At 48.6% G+C, this 20,575-nt stretch overlaps 8 protein-coding genes across 8 annotated transcripts; 2 read left to right on the top strand and 6 right to left on the bottom strand.

The window, feature by feature from the left end:
* Window positions 1–216: 216 nt before the first annotated feature.
* Window positions 217–1,631, bottom strand: N7518_005542 (uncharacterized protein; the record flags this gene model as incomplete). The annotated part of the gene is made up of 2 exons (XM_057186469.1): window positions 217–1,512; window positions 1,581–1,631. 2 exons carry the CDS (start codon window positions 1,629–1,631, stop codon window positions 217–219), a joined length of 1,347 nt encoding a protein of 448 aa, XP_057043239.1.
* Window positions 1,632–5,054: 3,423 nt separating this feature from the next.
* N7518_005541 (transcriptional regulator family TF) lies at window positions 5,055–5,549 on the top strand (the record flags this gene model as incomplete). Its single annotated transcript, XM_057186468.1, has 2 exons — window positions 5,055–5,190; window positions 5,245–5,549. 2 exons carry the CDS (start codon window positions 5,055–5,057, stop codon window positions 5,547–5,549), a joined length of 441 nt encoding a protein of 146 aa, XP_057043238.1.
* Window positions 5,550–5,778: 229 nt separating this feature from the next.
* Window positions 5,779–6,836, bottom strand: N7518_005540 (sterol desaturase family protein; the record flags this gene model as incomplete). The annotated part of the gene is made up of 3 exons (XM_057186467.1): window positions 5,779–5,984; window positions 6,042–6,547; window positions 6,610–6,836. The coding sequence occupies 3 exons, from the start codon at window positions 6,834–6,836 to the stop codon at window positions 5,779–5,781; spliced, it is 939 nt and encodes a 312-aa protein (XP_057043237.1).
* Window positions 6,837–7,896: 1,060 nt separating this feature from the next.
* N7518_005539 (uncharacterized protein) lies at window positions 7,897–10,476 on the bottom strand (the record flags this gene model as incomplete). The annotated part of the gene is made up of 1 exon (XM_057186466.1): window positions 7,897–10,476. The coding sequence occupies one exon, from the start codon at window positions 10,474–10,476 to the stop codon at window positions 7,897–7,899; it is 2,580 nt and encodes an 859-aa protein (XP_057043236.1).
* A 495-nt stretch (window positions 10,477–10,971) lies between these two features.
* Window positions 10,972–12,420, top strand: N7518_005538 (putative RNA 3'-terminal phosphate cyclase; the record flags this gene model as incomplete). Its single annotated transcript, XM_057186465.1, has 1 exon — window positions 10,972–12,420. The coding sequence occupies one exon, from the start codon at window positions 10,972–10,974 to the stop codon at window positions 12,418–12,420; it is 1,449 nt and encodes a 482-aa protein (XP_057043235.1).
* A 2,194-nt stretch (window positions 12,421–14,614) lies between these two features.
* On the bottom strand, window positions 14,615–14,827 carry N7518_005537 (uncharacterized protein; the record flags this gene model as incomplete). The annotated part of the gene is made up of 1 exon (XM_057186464.1): window positions 14,615–14,827. The coding sequence occupies one exon, from the start codon at window positions 14,825–14,827 to the stop codon at window positions 14,615–14,617; it is 213 nt and encodes a 70-aa protein (XP_057043234.1).
* A 1,320-nt stretch (window positions 14,828–16,147) lies between these two features.
* N7518_005536 (uncharacterized protein) lies at window positions 16,148–16,427 on the bottom strand (the record flags this gene model as incomplete). The annotated part of the gene is made up of 2 exons (XM_057186463.1): window positions 16,148–16,264; window positions 16,350–16,427. The coding sequence occupies 2 exons, from the start codon at window positions 16,425–16,427 to the stop codon at window positions 16,148–16,150; spliced, it is 195 nt and encodes a 64-aa protein (XP_057043233.1).
* Window positions 16,428–19,218: 2,791 nt separating this feature from the next.
* On the bottom strand, window positions 19,219–20,550 carry N7518_005535 (putative inositol 5-phosphatase; the record flags this gene model as incomplete). The annotated part of the gene is made up of 1 exon (XM_057186462.1): window positions 19,219–20,550. One exon carries the CDS (start codon window positions 20,548–20,550, stop codon window positions 19,219–19,221), a length of 1,332 nt encoding a protein of 443 aa, XP_057043232.1.
* Window positions 20,551–20,575: the final 25 nt, after the last annotated feature.

Below are 20,575 nucleotides of genomic sequence, written 5' to 3'. Positions count from 1 at the left end.
ATATATAGACAGCCTAAAACTGCGAGAACAAAAGCCAAATTGAGAGACGTATATCGTGTAATTATATTACCTCATGTTGATTTAACGAATATAGAAAGAGAATGAGTAAAACGGACTGATATGTCCAACGCAACAGGAACATAAATCTCAACAATGAACAATCCCAACTATCCCCACCAGCCACCAGCCACCACCTTTGTCAGGATTATCCACCACTCAAATCTGCATAGCAAGAGCGCAGAGAGCACCGAACACCACGGCAACACCGGACAAAGTAGCACGACCAGCCGCGTTGAACGGAATGGTGCTAGGGCTGGGCTTGGTCCCGCTGCCACCGTTACCACCGGAGGCGGGAGAAGTGTGAGCCACAATGCCGGTATAGGTCTTGGATCCAGTGATGACCTTGGTAGAGGTAGCAGTAACACGGGTGAAGCTGCCGGTGTGGGATGGACGTCCCACGGTGACGGAAGGAACACGGGTGTATGTAGGAACCCAGGCTGAGGCATCACCGGAAGAGTGAGGAGAGCCAGGTCCCTTAGGGCCAGTCCAGACTGTGGTGGTAGAAGCCTCAGCAGTAGGGATGGAAGACTCGCCTGGCACAACAGCGGGGATGGAAGTCTCAACCGGAACAGCGACGGGGGTGGTAGACTCGGCAGGAACGAGAACAGGGACAGTGGGAACTGTAGGCTCGCCCGGAACGGCGACAGTGCTGGTGGTTTCACATGGCACGGCGACGGGGGTAGTGGACTCGCCCGGAACAATAACGGGAACAGTGGGAACGGTAGTCTCACCCGGCACAATGACGGGGATTGTGGTGCCTGGCACAACGACGGGAGTGGTAGACTCGCCAGGAACAACAACAGGGACAGTGGGAACTGTAGTCTCACCCGGCACAATAGCTGGGGTGGTAGTCTTTCCTGGAATCACGACCGGGATAGTGGTCTCCGCGGGGGAAGATGGGGTGGCAGTGGCCGGAGGCGGGGTAGATGATCCATCACGGCAATCAACCTCACCCAAGACGGCCAGACACAGGTTGATGGGGATATCGATCAGACCACCAGTAGAGGTAGATTTCTGCTGGCATTTAGCCTCGCCGAGGACAGCCAGACAAATGTTGATGGGAACACTGATCAGGGCACCGTCGTCGCTACCGGAGGAGGAAGAGGCCTGGTCACACTTGGCCTCTCCAAGGACAGCCACGCAGGTGTTGACAGGCACACTGATCAGACCATTGCTGGTGGTCTTCTGCTTGCATTCGGCCTCTCCGAGGATGGCGGTGCAGAGATTAACGGGCACGCTAATCAAGCTGTCACGGGTGTGGAGACCGTGGTTGCCGATGAGAGAGGAAGAGACCTGGTCACACTTGGCTTTTCCAAGGACTGCAACACACGCATTGACAGGCACGCTGATCAGTCCCTTGGTGACGGTCTGCTGCTTGCATGCAGCCTCTCCGAGGATGGCGGCACAGAGATTAACGGGCACGCTGATCAAGCTCTCAGTGGCTTGGGCTCCCTACAGTGACACAATCTGTTAGCTGTATGTCAATTTGCAACAGCAACCAATGGCACGGGCTTCCTTACGGAGCATGAAGCTGCGAGAGCCACAAGCGAAGTGATCATGGATTGCTTCATATTTGCGAGTTGGAAGTATATTTAGAGTGAAAGAAAGAATGGACGCTGAATGATACCAGCAAAAGGGAGTGTCGGGTGGAAAAGAACTAACAACGAAGAGATGAAGAACAGGAATAAATGAAAGAGGCAGACAGCCTTATATGTGCCAATCCATTAGTCGGTCGTTATAGCAATCTCAAAAATAGGGGAGGAAACGTCGATCTACATCACAACGTACTGCCTAGCCCAAACAAGAAAGACTAGACCAGCCCATTCTGCTGGTCAATCACTTTCTTATTGGTCCCCTGCTCCTAATTTCCCTCGTTTTTGGTTGACAAGTTGGTCAACGAACCAAACCTGATATCCAAACCTTATGCTAGACCTATCACTTCACTCCCGGGCCGCTAATGCAGTTAGCGCCTTAGTTGATGCGCTCGGGGTCTAGTCCGAGCTAGTCCAGCCCCCATATGCACGTATCTTAGGCACTTCTTTGTGCTCGTGATATCTCATCTCAGGGGCACTCCAAGCAAGGCATCAGTTTCAATATAGGGCTATTCGGGGTAATAAGCCGAAAAATCCTAAATTGGACCAGGAAAATGTCTGTACGACCAAATTCGAGTCCTCGTAGCCCAAGACTAGTCATCATGTGCCTCCTACCTGATCTAGAACCCCGGCTACCTGCGTGCAAGGGTCTGTAGTCAGGAACGGTGCATTTGGAAACTAATTCAAAGTCGATTAATCTGGGTCGCTTTTTTCCACGGAAAAAATATTCTATACTCCCTCCCTACTCCCTACAAGTTAAACAAAACATGGCATACTCGGACATCGAAGTATTGCGCAAGTGTCGAAATTTAGGGTATAAATTCCACATTACCCCATATGGTCTTTTAACCCTTGGGTGCCTTGACCTCCTTGGCTGCGCTAGAGATGTGCGCCCCACCAGGCTTACGATCTTGTTATGATCCACAACGTCTGTTTCCGCATGTGCAGGGTGATCTGCAGCCTGGCGTACACGCGAGTGTTCATCTTTGATCCTGAGCTTTGTCCCGTCTTAATAACTCCACCCCTTCTTGTATACAAAAATCGTGGGTATATCTACGGATTGATAATTTACGCAACACTGTGTGCTTGAGCGAAGGAGGCTTTCTCGACTAGTTGATGTGATACTACATCTTGATTTTGAAAAGATTTTCTATTGATCCACTAATCATCGAATTTGACGTACGCCAGGTTCCGTGCACCCCAGGGGTTCGGAAAGTTCCGTTGGTTTGCCCCAATGAATCAGCTTACTTTCAATGGCGTTGGCAAAATAACTAGGAAACTAGTAGTTGAGAAAACCTTATCCTGGCGCATGGATGTTGGTGACTTTCCCAAATATCATTGTGTATGCTATATATATCACAAATAGGACTAGAAATCTTTTTCCCGTTGGTCCAGACCGCCAGGAGGAAGCTTTTCATTAGCAAATCATAGTATGCAGCGCTATTACTCCGTACCCTTGCAGACTCTACATAGCATGGCATGATCCAAGCCCAGTCCCATTCGTGTTTAGTGGTTTATTGAAGCCTTAGGGCTGGGCATTGCCTGAATAAATGACAAATTCTGGTATAGTCATTCCGAGGTTGTTCCTTTCAGTTCTCATCTCATCCTCCTTCAAGACAATAATAGAATAGCATGTTGAGATTAAATTTCTTCACTTTTTGCGACGTTAGAATAAATCCAATTTGTCGGGAATACGGCCACGCACGGATGGAATTCGTCCACGCGCTGACTCGTAACCGCCCACTGCCCCTCTCCCCTTCCTTTCTCATTCTGATATTGTAACAACACTGCTGTCGACGTCATGTTTCAATGTACACAATGCGAAAAAGCCTATCAGAGGAAGACTCATTTAATTCGCCATGAAGTGACCCGTAAGGTCCAATGAACGCCCCTACAAATTATGAATAGGCTGATCATCTCCCAGATACACAGCAGCTCTCTTCTAGCTGTCCTCTGTGCAGCAAATCATTTCTAAAGCCGTATGTAAAGTATCATTACTATAAATAATGATAACGTCTAATGCTCGAAAGTGAGGTCACACGAAGACATATCAAAAACTGTGCGAAAAAATCCAATCAACCTGCGCCTCCTGCAGCCAAGCCAGGTAGGAAAAGGCATTCATGTGATCTATGCTACTTTGCCAAAGCATCTTGCGACCGAAATTTACCTTGCTCTCGCTGTCGCTCCTTTGGGCGAGAATGTACTTTCGTAACCCGAGAGATACCTTCCGGGGATCCCAGTTGCTCCGCAGTAACCTCGCTCTCGCCTTCGATAACTACATCGCGAGCGAACTCGAGAGACAGTGGGTCATTTTCTTTTCTCCAACACTTTGCCAATCCTTCTTTCCAAAGAGATAGACTGGCGATTGGGGAGACTGCAAAGTGTTCTGTTCGCCGGAACCTCGAAACACTCAATTCCCATATCGAAGATGCCCTCGTTCCTACTGATCCTATGTCAGCTTTTGATAGCGATTTCCAACTTACAAATTTCTCTTTCCAAGTACCATCGACTCTGCCCTCTTTCACGGATGATTACCTACTCCAGTTCAATCCTGATACTCTCTTCCCTTCGAAGCTTTCCAACCAATTATCCGAGATTATGACGGAGTTGGTCGATACTTCGAAGTCAATGGGTCTCGGAAGCACAGGAACGCTAAACCCGCTTGATTTTATGGAACTTTCTACTCTCTTGGGGGTTTCCAATATCTCTGCTTCTATCTCTGCATTCTTTCACTCACTGCACTGGCATTTGCCCGTGGTGCATTTTCCAACCTTCGACCCAGGAAACATCTCCAATGCTCTGTTACTCGCAATATTTCTATCCGGTGCCACATATACTATTCCACTAGATGGAGGAGCCCTACCATCCGGGCTGTTCGACGTCGCAGAAGAGTATATATTTCGCAAAATTGCGGATCTATCAACACTCACTTCACCGAAAGACCAGTCGCATCTTTTATCAAATGTACAGCTAATGCAGAGTGCTCTTATTATTGAGATGCTTCAATTTGGACAAGACAGTATGCAAACAAGACGTCGCATTCGCATCGTCCGGCATCCATGTTTAGTATCCACCATCCGATCCCTAGGAATTTTCCAGCTCAAGCGAGGAGCCGCTCCCACCGTTTGTGATGAGATGACTTGGAGAAATTTGGTGGCAGAGGAAGTGTGTATAAGGTACCTTATATCCCATATCCCACTCTCTCCTTGTCTTGTCTTCTCTTTCGAGATGTATCGCTAACCAGTTCCAAGAATCGCTTGTTGGGTCTTTTTAGCAGACGGATTTCTCACCGTTTGCTTCAAAAACCACCCGTCAATATCGGTCTTTGAAATGGACTGTCATTTTCCCTGGAGTGCTGGGCTATGGGAAGCCGAAAGCGCATCTTCTTTCAGCAGAATTGCCATGTCGCACTCGACGGAGCTCCCACTTCCACCTCTAAAAGATGTGATCACGCAGTTGCTTGAAACTCCTTTAGGTAATGACCCAATACCATGGGGTCTTTCGGTCTCAGTAGAGCATCTTCTGATTCTGATTTACGGTATGTTGATAACTGAAATCAGCCAAGTGATCAATTCCTAACAATATCATACAGCCATTAATTCCCTCGCCTTCCAAGCGAGAGCTGGCTTATTAAGATACCTATCGCTCGATAGAATACGGTGTGCGTCTAGCAATTGGAGGCGCATCTGGGATTCTGTCATTGGTCTCCTAGATAAGGATCAATTCCTTCATCTTGGGTATCCGAAACACGCTCAGGAGCTTTGGTGGTTGTTGAACGCTACTCTGGATGCTACTGGCAGATCTGATGTCAGCCTTCGGTATATGGATAACACCGCTACCGATGACTTGGGGAATTTGAATGAATTCATTCAATGGTGTCATCAAAGTCCGCCATAGTTTCGAGTATAAATACAAATGTCGTACATGATGAATTCGCTTTTCCGCCGAATTTATGCTTATTATTTTCTTCCTTCGGCTACAACACTCGAAAGGAAAGAGACATCCAAAATTACATAGTATCTATATTATTAGATATTAATATCATCTCGAGCCAAATGACAACCTCGTCAAGAGAGACCGCCTATTATGTTACATTTAAATACAAGATAGAACCTCCTTGGGACTCTCATTCACACTTATCTCCGAGTTTCCCTTTCCCACCCATTTGCTGGCCTTCCATGAAACTATCCCCCTTGGGCTTTCGGTATGTTCCCGCGAGGCGATCCCACGCCGTCGTAAACTGCCCATAGTTGTAGTTGAAGTACAAGTGATGCATCGTGTGACAAGAAGCACCGTTGATTACCACCGATGTTGGCAAGTACTCGGCGTCGTCTGTAGAATCAATGTCAGCCATCATACCATCGTTGCATGTGGATCATAAAAACTCACGGATCAGCACCGTCCACACAGTAACAAACATAAACAACCCCAAATATGCCCCTTTCTGCAACGGAAAGAGCAGCGGGTAAACATGGTAGGGGAGACTCTGCGCCCATCCATCCAGGGGGTGAAACGCATAACTAGCGAACGGTGTCGGCACCGCCCACTTATGGTGTGGCTTGTGAAGCCAGCGGTAGACGCTAGGGTGATGCAGACCACGGTGTATCCAGTAAATGCCACTGTCTGTGAAGCAGATGAACAATGGATACTGGAGCAAGGTGTATCCGAAGAACGGGGAGTCGCTGGTGAGATCATATAGTTTCGACCAGCCCCTGATCTCTGCTAGGAAGAATGGGACGGTGAGGAGGGCCATGACAGGGATTGCGGATACGCCTTGGTTGATCTCGAGTTTGACTTGGTGTGCGAGGAAGCGCGGGTGTTGGAGTAGTCTTTTGTCGAAGAGGGTGTGGTATAGTAGCAGGCTACCGAGGAGGTACATTATCATTGCGAAAAGCCTGTTAAGTAGCGAGGTCTCAGTTTCTGGGATATTGTAGTTACTTCGAGGGAAGGGACTTACCATATAATCACGTACAGTGACAATGCTTGTCTGGCAATGTCGTCTCTCTTCCAAAGGCTTGCCTCCGCCCATTTTGAGGGCTGCATGGGGTAATAGACACCGACATGTTGGTTCAAATGGGCAGTGGCTTGAGTATCATTGTTGAAAATGGCTGTTGGGTCTGGCGAGAGTAATGCGTAGCACCGGTCGAGGACCAAGGTATCCAGAACGTCCAGGAAAATATCCATTGTTGGTAAAGTGATAATTATGTACCTTGTACAACTCCCTCAACCTACGCAGAAACAAGGCCATCCTCTTCTCTTATATGTGGGCAATACCTACATGGCGATCACTTACTTGGAGAATACCTACATGGTTAACATCAGCCCATCCGGCGAATACCCACACGGTTAATACCTACACGGGAAATCCCTACATTGAACTCTTAGTTACACGCCGCGATCCATTTATTACCACGCGGGGATATCAGTGGCTGAACAAACTATTCCAGACAAAGGGAATACATTGCAGTTTATTTGCCTCCGAGGGAAATCTGTGCAAATTCATTGCTCTCAGGATATAGTAGGCGATGAATTTTATACTTGTATGTAATAACTTCCTCTGTTGTTCAAAAATATTCACGGCTAACTGGCTATTGCCGTTACAGTTAAGGGATATATATATGACCTGCGTGTGGTTGTCAATTTTTGCCCACTCATGAATACATTAAAATTTCGGCTATGGTGCCTTAGACTGGAAAATATGTTTTCTCGAAATTACCTGAATAAAATATTGTGAAGCTTCCATGATTATTTTGTTTTGACTCCAATGTGAATTATTCGCGGTATTCGCTTATAATGGTAAGATGGTCATATCCTCACATCAACCAGCCAAGTGGCCGAGCAGTAACTCGGTCATCGCATTCTTCCTTGGTCTAGTGGTGATGATTTCCGCTTGTCATTAAAACCGATAAGCGCGGGAGACCGGGGTTCGATTCCCCGAGGGAGAGATTTCTTTGTTTTTGTTTCTTTTGGAAAAACCACTCTGTTTCTCATTTAAACCAGGTGAATATCGAATGAATTGGGTAGGATATTTTTTTATTCAAGGAAATAATGAAAGATAACAATGGCTGCTTCCACGCTTCCATAACTCCGACCAGCGGAGCTTTAGTATACCTGTCCCAAAGTGATGGTTGAATGAATGAGGGAATGAATGATTATGTTGTAGAGTCCTCGAAAGAATATGACAGATCAAAAATTGAACAACGCCCGAGGTATTCCAATAGCAAGAAGAGCCAGTCCCCCACGTTCAAAGAAAAGCCTCTGTGGTTGTATCGTTGTCAGTGACTTCACCCATTTGTCGACGGCGACTGTCCAAGAACATATCCACCATGCGCTTGCTAGAGACTGTGGAATGAATGTCTTGAAGTTGATGGTAGTTCTCCATCATGTCGTTGTACTCATACTGCTGCCTCACGTTTTCATTGTTTGCACGGTTGTCTCGTTGAGTGCGCATGGACCGGAAGTGATTGATCCTGTTATCTTGGGAGATCGGAGCACGCCTGGATGAATAGCGTCGCTGTTGCTCCTTGGTCAAGGATCGTTTTGCTCCCACTCCTTTGGGAGTTGGGGACTCTGGTGGCTGCATGTTTCCAGATCTTAGTCGAATTGGCGACGGTTGTTGATTGCAGGCAACGGGGATTGACTTGGGTGAATCATTTTCACCGGACTTAGCAGCGGTATCCAAGGACAGTGAGTTAGCGTAAGACTGCACCATATTCTCTGACTTGGTTGTCTGCAATGGCATGATGGTTCGCATGCCGGAAGCCTGGGTTAATGGACGGGAGAAATTGCTTTGTGACGGGATTCTGTTCTCAGCGGAAGCTTTACGCTCGGTGATACTTTGGCTGTCTGGAACCCTGATTACAGTTGCTGAACCTGGAGCGGAGACAGCGACTGGAGCTCGTCGAGCTATGCTGATAAAGTACTCATCGTCATCCTGGTATTGTGCACATTCTCTGATGTGCTCCCTTGTGGGGCTTGCCTGCTCAATTCTTTCAATCTGCGAGCTCATCCATTGCTGCCAGTCGGCACTAGACTTTACATTAGGTGTGGAAGATGAAGCCCGATTGGTACGCTTGGGTGAGCTGTATGTTGTCCGCTGTGAAGTAAAGATGGTCGCTGTTCCTGGTTCATCATGGACGCCGATGTCGGTATTGTCAGTTCTTGTTGGGGTATTACCACTGGTGGTCCGGGAATAGACACTTGGGGAAACAATATCCCTTGTCGAGGCCCGAAGCCGAGAAACAATAACGCTACAATTATCATCATCCGATTCCTCGCAAAAAGCGTACGCTGATTGCGGCGACTTTGCGTCCGAAACAGCAGTCATATGTTGATCTTTCACCTGAGACGGCATGCCCCGAGAAACTTGCATCGACCTAACTGAGCGAGGATACTTTCGTGGACTGGATTGATCACCACCACGCGCGGTTGCGAATGAACCGGGTGAGGTCGAGGATTCTTGGCTTGGGACATGACGGATACTGCGTCGGCCATGTTGGGAGTAGACCGAATTCGCCCGCTCTGGGATCACACGATGCTGCGACACATTGCCGAAGACCATATCCTCGTTGGGATTAGGCAGGGAATTTTGGCCCATTTGTTTCATCAACGCAGTGTACAAATCTTGACTGTCAACAATGCTAATTCGATGAGGGTTTGCTCTCACGGCTAGAGGAGATTGATTTTCCGTATCATCCATTGTAGGCGTCCGTGGTATTTGCTGATTCACTCCGTCCTCTCTAATCAAAGAGAGAGATTGGCGGTGTCCTAGCTTCCGAGTTGTAACTGTGTTCGGCGTGGTTGAATCAGCCCAACTGGTGACGCGCGACTTGGAAGTGCAGAGACTCTCTTGGCTGGGAGACTGGGGCATTGGCCGGAAATAGTTGGAATCAGTGCCATCCCCAATGGCTGTAACCTTGTTTGGGGAGAATCTTTCAATGCTTTTTCTAACCGGGGTTACCATGGACGCATCTGGGCTACCAGGTTGTTGATCGAGCCTGGAAAACCCAAACACACGTTTGAATTTGTTTTTGATGGAATTGGAAAAAGACCGAGATTTAAGAGAACGCCCGGTATCGACACCACTTTCACTTGTGGCCCGGAACGACTTTCGAAATGGCCTATGCTCTTTCTTGCGTCTTAGCAAGAAAGATGGCCGGCGAGTCTGAACACCTCCAGCGTCGGGATCCTGGGCAAATTGGCTACGAGCAAGCTGAATAGCTGCATCATGACCCTTAGAAGTTGGAGCGACTTGATTGGATTGATAACTTCCCCGAAGAAAAGACATGGATCGTCTCATTGTTCGTGGCAGCTGGAATCCAGGACTGCGCTCGGGATCAAGGGGATCACTGCAAGGAAGGGTAGGCACTCCATATGGGGTCTGTGAAGTTCGCTGGCTGGTCGAGAACATCGACTTGGCCTTGCGCAATCGGCGATATGAAGAGGGGACTGAGCTGTCTCGTCCATCAAGTCCGTCGAGTTCTGTGATTGGGGGAAGGGCCGCAGGGTCATCGAAGCAATGCGCTCGAGCAGATACGCCGGTCAGTTCTTTGGAATGACGGGGATTTGGAGCTTTAGGCAAGTCGCCCTGGCCGACGGACGAGCCATCATCAGTGCTCCGAAGGCTTGATCCGTGACGCCTTCGAGGGATGGCAAAATTTCCTGGACCACCTAGTCGTTCGTATGAGCTTTTCGAGTCCTGAGACGAGCCTTGACTAGAGCGCATTGCACGCGAAGCTGCAGCTGCAGCGGCTGCATGCTGCACAGCCGCATCAGGGATTTCTGGGGCTAGTCGTCGCGGTTTTCGTATTGAGCGGGTGGACATGGACCTTCTTAGGTTGCGTGTATTGGATGTAGAAGAAAACATGTTACAAAATGTCTGCAGAGTATATAGCTACAGCCAGTATTGAGAGAAAAAGGTATTCAGAGAAGAAGAGATTTGAAGAGGGAAGATTGAAGGGATGCGAAGTCATGAGAGGAAAGTACTGCATCACATCACAGTAGGGAAGGTGCGAACTCCATGGCGACTTCCATTTTCAGTCTATTCGCTTCCTCCATTTTACAACAAACCAACAACCTCTTCCCCAGGTGAGTCTCGATTTCCCTTCCAATATTCTATCTAGAGCTAAGCCTTCGCTAAGCGCTAAAAACGCCTGTGGCGCCAATAAATATTACCCAGCCCCAAAGTGACTCACGCCAAGACGCAGCCTCACGACCTGACTCTGGTCAAAATTAATATAATAATTGGGTTTCGCCCGGACTTTCGAGGGATTTCAAGGATTTCAAGTTTCTCTGTCAAAGATAAATAAAATCCCCTGAAATGGCGGCCTCGCGATCTATTTCGTCCAAATTAAGCCACGTTCATTTGAACGGCCAAACCCTGGAAGGGGGCGGGCAGCTGGTTCGAATCGCCATCGGGCTGTCTGCATTGACTGGTCGTCCAGTTAGCATTGATCATGTTCGCGGAAACAGAGATGGAAAGAAGGGGCTCAAGAGATCTCATGCCGCAGCAGTGAAGCTGTTGGCCGAGATTAGCGGCAGCGAAGTCTCGGGAGGCGAGGTTGGCTCCCAGTCCTTGAGCTTCTGCCCACAGTCAACCAGATCGAAAAGTGGTCCGCTCCTGGACTTGTCGCAAGTCAGTGTGAAGTCTGAATACGACATCAAGCTCTCAACTGCCGGTGCCATCTTTCTCGTCTTCCAGGCACTCTACCCGTATCTGCTTCATGTTGGATCGCAGGCGGCGACACCCTTTGTGAAAGTGAACATAACTGGTGGAACCAACGCTACCTTCTCTCCATCATATGACTATGCAGCGCAAGTTATTGTGCCCAATTTCGCCAAACTCGGACTTCCTCCCCTGTCCGTTATTCTTCATAAGCGCGGCTGGACAACGGGGCCGGTTGACCTGGGAGAAGTGACTTTTCTCATACATCCACTCGGGTCTAATTCAAATGACGAAAATCAACACAAGCAGTCATCAGAAAAAGACCGGGCACCTGAGCCTCTATCCAGCTTCCCACAAATCAACTTGATGGATCACGAACGCGGGAAAGTCACGCAAATTGATATCACAGTGCTAGCACCTGACCAACCCACTTTGAACAACAACACAGAAGGCACGGGGAGCACTCTTCGCCAATTTATCGAACAAGGCACTCGACGCCTGCTTCGCCGTGAAACGAGAAAGCTGGATCCATCTATATTTGCTAAGAGCTCTACTCCTCCACGTGAAGATACTCTCAGCAAAATATCATCCAAAGATACACCAGTTCCTATCAAAATACACACATCGGAAGCCACAAATCACCGCAGCCACGTATACATCCTTCTTGTGGCCCATACCTCTTCAGGTTTCAGAATAGGCCACGATATTCTTGGCAATATAGGAGGCGATCGCCTGCACAAGCCAAAGAACAAGGGGAGACAAAAGCAACAGCCAGCTCATGATCATAGGCACGAATCTCAAACCGAGGCTGCATTTTCTGGGGCTGCAGATTTAGTCCGCCGATGTGTGGAAGGATTCATTGAGGAAATCTCAAACGAGAGTCCAAATGCCAATGCAGACAAGAAACCCGATTCCATCGTCAGAAGAGCCTCTTTAGATAAACATATGAGAGACCAAGTTGTTGTTTTCGAAGCACTTGGAAAGGCCTGTCACGCAGGGCATGGCAACAAAGCAAGCGATACCGAAACTCTGGAGGACGAACGAGATTGGACACTCCACACGAAGACCGCACAGTGGGTGTGCGGGCAGATTTTGAACGTGTAGAAGATTACACTTGGAAACATATAAAATGCCGTACGGACTATTGGAGCATGAATTGAATCGAGGCCCTCTTAGACCTTAACCTCCACCCCCGAGAGCCCCGAACAATGATCCACTAAGAAAGCCTAAGATATAAAATGTCAAGCACAACATAACTACTCCGTAAGAACCAATATATTGATTGTCTCTGTCGGCAAAATTAATATATTCATCGCAAATTCTTCCGCAAGGTGCCGGTATCCGCGTAAAGCGCCAGACCTTAGAACGGAAATTAAGGGATTTACGCCCCAAAGCGGCTCTTAAGGCCAAACACTTGCCGTACGGCAGATTTTACCGCCGGTAACCATTTTGCCCGCAGTATTTATATACACTTATACAACATCTGAGTTATACACATGCATGTTCATATGTATAACTATACGGAATATGTACTCCGTAGTTAATTCCCGACAATCGAATTCTTAGCTTGAATTTGCTTATACTTGAATTTCTATACTTTGCCCCTTTGCCCTTTGCCCTTTGCCCCTTTGCCTCTTTATTCAAACTATACGACGACTTGTCTGCTTCCGATCTAGTTCATATAAAAGTGGCGTCAAAACTAGATCTCATTTCAGAAATTCATAACGGCCGATGAAAACCCGGCGGTGAGCTAGGCGGTCATGTTCACTACGGTAAAGACAGCCGTAACTTGCCGTCCCAGCCGTTCCGTGCTTATCACTCCAATCCCGAAGGGGAATTCCAGACCGGAACTAATAACCAATTGGCAGCCAGATGCCGAGAGGCAATATACATTTGTAGATCCGATCGGGCACTCCACGACGGCCTGTTTTGACGGTTTGACACTTCTGTGTCGAATAAGAGGGTCTTCGAAAACGCTTAGGGCACAGTGGATATTGCCACATGCAACATGGACGATATCCACAGTGGCTTGATTGTTGGATATAGACAAGCTCGCGAGTCATTGATTTGCTTTCCACGGGAATCCTGTTTTTCTAGACTTTTCGAGAGGCAATCTATTTTCTGAGCTTGACACGGATTGGCTACATGGCAGCTGCCCAACATGTTGTCATTGTGTCGGGATATTAGGGAGACGAGAGTTAATATAGTGTTAATCTAGGCAATTCGCAGAAGTAAATATTTTAGGATTTTCTTCTCTTCTAGGTAGGTGCTTACTTCTAGTAAGTTTGAGGAATGAGACATAATATGCCAGATCTGTAAATATAGTGCCCAGCGACGAGACCCTTGTCTCGGGGACGATATCAATGAATGCCAATGCAGAATTTACCCAAGTGTCAACGGGAAACGCAACGCCACACCGATTATCCTTCCCCCCAGCGATCAACAAATCTTAGGAAATTCCAAACGAGCTAGGGCATCGTTCTCAAGAGCAACGCATCCCGCGGAATTGGAACGTGCCAAATTCCCCACAGTTCCTGAAACAGCGATCGATCCGCTACTGTGGAATGTGGAATGTGGCTGAGCGCAGGAAAATTACGCCCAATACCAAGCCAAAACCGAGAGAGAAAAAGGGGGCTTGAAATTTCCACGCTAGAGCCCAAAAAGAGAAACGGCGTAGAAGGCCAGTAGAAGGGGCTAGAAGCACATCTAACACTAGGCTGGGTAGCTAGTGTATCCCACTGGGCTTTGTTTTACATTCGGATGGAGCCCAGATAATCCGACCAAAGTGGATATTTGGTGTTTCTCTTTTTTTCCCGTTCTTTTTTTTGAGTTGTTCTTTTTCTTGGCCACCCCTGATCTCCTGCCCATTTGGATATGTGGTTGGCCCGAGGGGGGGGATTGTCTAGCTCACAATAATCTCACGTACAGACAATAGTTTCATTTGTGGACAAAACACATAGAGCGGGAAACTATCCATCTCTGAGACAAGCGATCGACATGGTTCTCTTTTTCTGCATTCTCCTATATTGTACTCCGTACTGTGTTCTGCGGTACGGAGTAGGCGGCCCCCTTTTCCCCCGTCCTCGAGAGGATTCTGCAAGGTATGACACGTTTCCCGCAAAAAGGCATAGTATAACTATCACATATCATAGCCAACGATCCCCTCGGGACCACGGATTTTCCGAAAAAAGGCCAGCCAGGGCCCAGCTAAGTCTAGATGCACCCCGTGGGACACCACATGACCTTCACAACCTGCGCCGGAAAAAAAAAGCCAAAAAGCCAAAGACCAGACCAATAGTTACGGCCGAGTGTAGAACTTAGTCATATCACCAAAGCCGCGGGCCGCAACGGCGTCAGTCAAATACATACCACCCGCAAGAGCTGGTGCATTAGAGGTATGTGTGCGCCCACCATAGACAGGGACAGGGATAGCCCCTGCATGACATGAGCCATCGACAGCAACCCGAACGATCGACGGCGCAGGTCGTACGGAGCCTCGCACAAATGCCATTATTGCCTAACCCCGTAACCGCAACCCGTAACCGTAACCCGTATCCCGCAATCTCGCGTGCAACATAGCCCCTGGCCACTGGCCGGGCGAGGGAAACAAAACATGCCACCCGCGCATCTCTTTGCGCAGATCTGTAGATTCGGGCCAGCGAGGTCTAGATCGTGACGGGGATCTTGTAACTGCTACAAGGGTTGGACTCGGGATTGCGCAGCGGATTCGGGGGGATGATGTTATGGGACACGAGGGGAATGGATGGGCTGATGAAGGACGCTTCCCGTGTGAGTTGGTGAGCCGAGAGTTGGACGGGATGAGTGCAGGAGCAAGATTCTAGACTTGGATGGATTTTCTTTTGGGCTATGTTGGTTTTCTATGTGAGACGGAGGATTCGTTGCGGCTGAGAAATGTCAGGGAAGAGGATCATCCGGATGTCGGATCCCCGCGACAGGTTAGAGAGAGAGGTTTGGGTTTGGGCCCAGAACTTGATAGCCCCGGAACTGCGGCTCAGGGTAATGGCCTTTTAGACCTGATACGTTGTCAGGATTGGGTGTCAAGTGTTGGGTTGACAGACTAGCAATCTTGCGGTCAGGCCTGAGATTCTACAATGTACATTTGTTTAGATAAAGAGATAGATGTCAAGACATAATAGTATGAATGCTGTAAATAGGTATATAGCACTAGGGGGAATGGTCATATGAAGGCAGTAAAACAGAGGGGTATGGCATCACCGTTTACAAAGAAAAGAGTCAACATCAGTTAAAGGAACATAAAAAATCGGGCATAAAAAGCAGAAAGCACACGTATGCGCAAGGAAAAGAAGGGAGCGATCAACGATCAACCGGAGAGTTGAAAGAACCCAATCCATCAGCGCCACTGCCCTCCAGTGGCAGATCCATATCCGTAGGTATCCATGCAAAAACAAAATGAAGCGATCTATCCTCCATGCAAAAAAAAAAAAAAAAAAAGTGGGTGTCCTCGAAACAAACCCAAGCGAGTGAAAGTGGAAATCTTCGCGAAGTCCATGCCCGGTTCTCCAGTTTCCAGGAGATATTCGCAAGAGCTCACTCATTAGCCCAGCCAATGTGGGGAGAGTCCAGACGAGATCAAAGAGAAAACCGGGAAATTAGGCATCAAAGTAGAGGCAGACGGCCGAATATAACAAAGAAACTCCCGGCGATGCAGATGAGAGATGTGGAGAGCAAATAAGAAAGAACAAAGGAAGCGGCCGTCGAACATGCGCGGTGCATCCCAGCCGGCAGGATATGCAACCTAGCAAGAAGCTGAGGCGTTCTTCGGACCGTCCCGGATGTATGAGCTTCGCATTCATTGCAGCTTGGGCTCGGAGAGTTTAGAGAGCTCGCCAAAGAGTTCCGAGGGAAGTGCGCGCTTGTACTCGCGTGGTTGGGCGAACGGCGAAGCTGGACGGCGCAAGTTTAGAGACTGGTATAGGGTTAGTTTGGATTGTTTTCCTTTGTCTTTCTTTGATCTTTGCATAGACTAGACAAAGATATAATTTGGCACATACCACGCAGTCAGAGCACTTTGCTCCTTGTCGGTTGACACGGCCTCGGCATCCGCGGGGATAGTTTGCGCAAGAGTACATGGTTGATGATATTTGACCGGGGTTGTTTAGATCGAATGTGGGATCGACAAAGGACGTTGAGTTGGATGCTTCAAGAGTTTGGACAGAAGAGAAAAAGTGTCTGGTCACTGATTAAATGTAACGGAGAATAAGGACCGAGGCCTAGAATGTGTAGTACAACACGATGACGTCGGCGGTTCAAGGTTGCGTTGGATAGAGATTCAGCCACAATCAGAGAGAAGACCAGATTTGAAGAAAGAGAGGATCGAGAAGATGACTTTATATTAGAGGCTCAAAAAGATGGCTTAGAAGTAAAACAATCCAACAAATCCAAGTTCCAGGCAGTTAAATAAGGAAGGATTAGAATTTTTAGGGTTCCCATTTTCGTTTACTGGGGTTGGTTTTTTATTTTTTATGTTTTTATTTTATTATTTCTTTCTAAATATTGTCTTTTATTACTTGTACGTCGTGTATTGACTGTTTTATATTATTCCCTTTTATATTATTCCGTTAATCTCTCTCTAACCTCCGTCTTTGATTACCAAGCCCTAGGTGGCATTCAATCCCCTGCCATTCCGCAAGCCAGCGTGTGAGAGGCCTATCCCACCTGCTACATATTTAATAGATTCTAAAATGCAGAGATCGGTCGATCCCTGATCCCTTGATCTGAGCATGCGGGTTGATCGGCTCAATGCTGGTCTTCGGTGCATGAAGGGGGCCAATGAAGGATCCACCATACATCGAAAAACAAAATGACGATACGATGCATCAGAAAATCGCGGGATGACTCGCAGTCTCATATGTATATTGCAGGGACAGGTGGAGCACCTGACAGGGCAGATTTTTGAAACAACAGCCTAATGCAAACAAACCTTTAAGCTTCAGAACAGATGAAGGAACTTAATATGTATCGACGTACGTACGTCGTACTCCGTCGAGGTATATATGTTGTATGTTGTACTGGGAGATTACGTTTTGACTTTCTTTTGATTGCTTTGGACTATGTCTTCTATAGACGCCGTTTCAAATTGATGCCCCCCTCGATTCCCAATGCTGGGTCTTAGGCTCTTGGGCCCTCCCTATGGAGTCCGCCGTCGTTCTGGTTTTGTTCTGGAAAAGAAAATCTCCACCGAACTCAGGGGATTTGGTCGGTTATCCCCTTCAGGCCTGTTTGTAAGTTTGCATGGAACATTCCGATCCTTCTGTGCTGTCCACTTTCTCCTGATCTGCCCTGTCAATGACATGTTTTTTTTTTTGCTGCCCAATTTCTGTTTGCGTTTATCGGCACTGGAGTATATCCAACCCCTATTCAACTACGGAGTACGGGAGGTACTCTAAGGATGATCGTTATCTCATATTTCAGTACACGCCAATGACCGGCCGACATTCCAGTCTTTGAATCTCACTATAACAATCCAATTCAATAGCCCTTTGACTTGGGTCTGACGGAGTATATTCGTATGGTTTCTCCCTTTCATCCCTGTGGAGGCTGTGGAGTCCGGGCGGGGATTTTCTTTCCGTCTTTTTCTTCCCATCTTTTCTTTTCTTTTCTTTTTTTTTTTGTGCCCAGAGACAACTCCAATGTAAGAAAATGAGATTATTTCCGCCCCAAATGCAGGGCTTGCTATCACATCCAGTGCGGTGCATTCCAGAAGTCCGGGTGTCTCGATCTCTATACACGTTGTGGACACACCGCCTCTCATGCCTGAAGGGCTTTCGTAAGTCGTACACGCGGTGAAAGCCTTGGGGTTGGAGAAGCAGGAAATTAAGCTCTCTGGGTCACTTGACCCGATCATGTGGCCTGTTCCATGCGTTATCGCACGTTTCTTAATGGCTGGGGTTACTACTACCGGTTTACGACGTGGGATGTATAGAAGAGCCGGTACATAACAGCCGTACATAACAGCCAGTAGTATTTTCAGGACAACTGCAGCCCGGATGTCGCGGACCGTCAAAGAATAGTGGTCCACAGTTCAGGAACATACATGGCAACATTTGGAGTAAAAGCAGTAGACGACTCCCTCCGCATCTAGACCACACAGCCCAAAGAAAAAAAAAGATGTCCCCGGTGTGACAATGAGGAAGACTGAGGTGCCCAAGTGCCCTACAGAGTTAGGTCAAGAGTGGGAACCTTACTAATGACAGCCACGGTAGTATCCGAGAGAGGGAGACAAAGACCTCAGAGACATCAAAGAGAGAGGCTATGTAGTACCTGCAGGGTACAATCTCAGCCCATCCAAGTCATGGGAACCTCGCGCATAAGCAAGAAATGGACGAGCGATAATCGGAGTATACCAACCCCAACATGACCTCATTCGCTTGTCCAGAATCCAAGCCACGGTGCCCCCCTCAGTCCTTAGCGCCGTCTTTCTCACTTGCAGAACGCATCCCGACCGTTTCGGGTCGGCTCGGTTCATGTGACTTGGGCCCAAAAGAGTAATTTCCTAGTTTAGGTTGTTGCTAAGAAATCACCGACGGGCCGCCTTGTCTGATGGTACATAATTGGGACTGCGGCCGGTGAGTTGGCCCATTGAGTTTATCTGACGGATATGATGGGATCGATTCGAGGAATGCGGGGTGTTTATCCCGTCACGAGACATCTAATTGAGGCTGCTGACGACCTCGGAATACAACCGGATTACGAACCTTGGAACTATGGAGACTATGCGGAGCGAAAGGGACATGGCTTTTCATCCAGCGCCGGTTCGGGCGATGGGCAGCATTGCATGATATTCGTATGAAAATACCTAAGAGAGGGGAAAAAGAAAGGAAAAATAGAGTCCCGAGAAAGCGCCGTTCACCATACCGTCACTCAAACCTCCAGCATAGATCGAAGGATGAACCACGCTCCGATGATACCGAGCAACGACGCGAGCAGCAGCCCATTTCCTTCCCTGGTTAGTCCCAGATACGCAACTGCACCCACCACAATCTCCTTTCGTCGCGCCGCGTCTCGCTTGGATTTCCAACTCGGATCAATAGAGAATGGAGCCACAGCTCGGATGTTCTCGGTGTCCGAGGATTCGTTAGAGGGCAGTAGCGGCACCGATACAACGAGCGCCACGGGACGATGATCTGACTGTGCGAAGAGAGGCAGTGCGTTGTAAGCGAGCGGTTTGACCTTTCCGGCCTCACCAACCCACGAGGGCTTATCAAGGTAAAGGACTCGATCGCACCAGCTGGGCCAGCGGTGAGTCGACCAGTTCCATTCAAGCTCATCGGTGTCCAAGCCCCGGCGGACAGCTTCACGCGCGGCGTCCGAGTATTTGTACGTGGGAGGGAAGTGGATAGGTGCCTCGGACAGGCTGTGGAAGGTCCTGCCGTAGCTCATCTCGCGCACGAGCTGGTCGTTCTTCAGAAGGTGCGAGTAGTGCGACGGGTTATCGAGGTCGACATTGCGCCGAGGGAATTGTTCGATCTCTCGAATCGAGGGTCCGACATTCGACGTGCGGTAGTTGAGATCTCCGGCAAGGAATAGGTAGGCGTTGGGCGCGAAGAGATCCCTGCGACTGCCCTCCGCGTGGGCCGCTGCAGCGTCGTCGAGAAGGCCGGTATTTTCATTCGCAGTTGAACCCTCTGCCGGTCTCTTGGTGTCGTGCGTGAACACAAGGCGCTCAACTATGCTTTTCCAGTCCAAGTTCCTTTGCTCATATAAGTCCTCCATGGGGGCGAGATGGGCTGCCACGAAAGTGAGGTCCACGGTCTTGGATGGGAGTCCTTCGACAACATATCCCAGGCGTGCCCCCACAGCGCCCTTGTTTCCCATTTCCTGAACCCCGAAGCCGACGTGGGCGGTGTCACTCCAGGCGATCTTGGCCAGGGTGTCCTCGCGCGCGAAAAGCATCAGGCCTGTCATTCCCGTATTTTCCGTAAGGAAGTTCACATAGTGGTGGCTCCATTTTTGTGCCGAGGCTTTCTGGACGGCACGGCGGAATCCATCGAAGTAGGGTGAAAGGTAGGATCCCCCGAGAAACGAGTAGGCAATGGGTGCGATCTCTTGTAGCGAGAGGAAAATCAGGTCGGGTGCGGAGCTCCCCGCACCAGACGCGGGGAGTGCGTCGAAAAAGTGGTCCGCGAACACGTCGACATCGACAATGTTTCTTGCACAGTTAAATGTCAGCACATAGAGATTGAGATCATCCATACTGAAAATCACCCTGGGTCAAGCC

The sequence above is a fragment of the Penicillium psychrosexuale genome (genome assembly GCF_028828465.1).
Source record: "Penicillium psychrosexuale strain IBT 29551 chromosome Unknown utg000003l, whole genome shotgun sequence".
NCBI lineage: Eukaryota > Fungi > Ascomycota > Eurotiomycetes > Eurotiales > Aspergillaceae > Penicillium > Penicillium psychrosexuale.
This window is presented reverse-complemented; position numbering and strand designations above follow the sequence as displayed.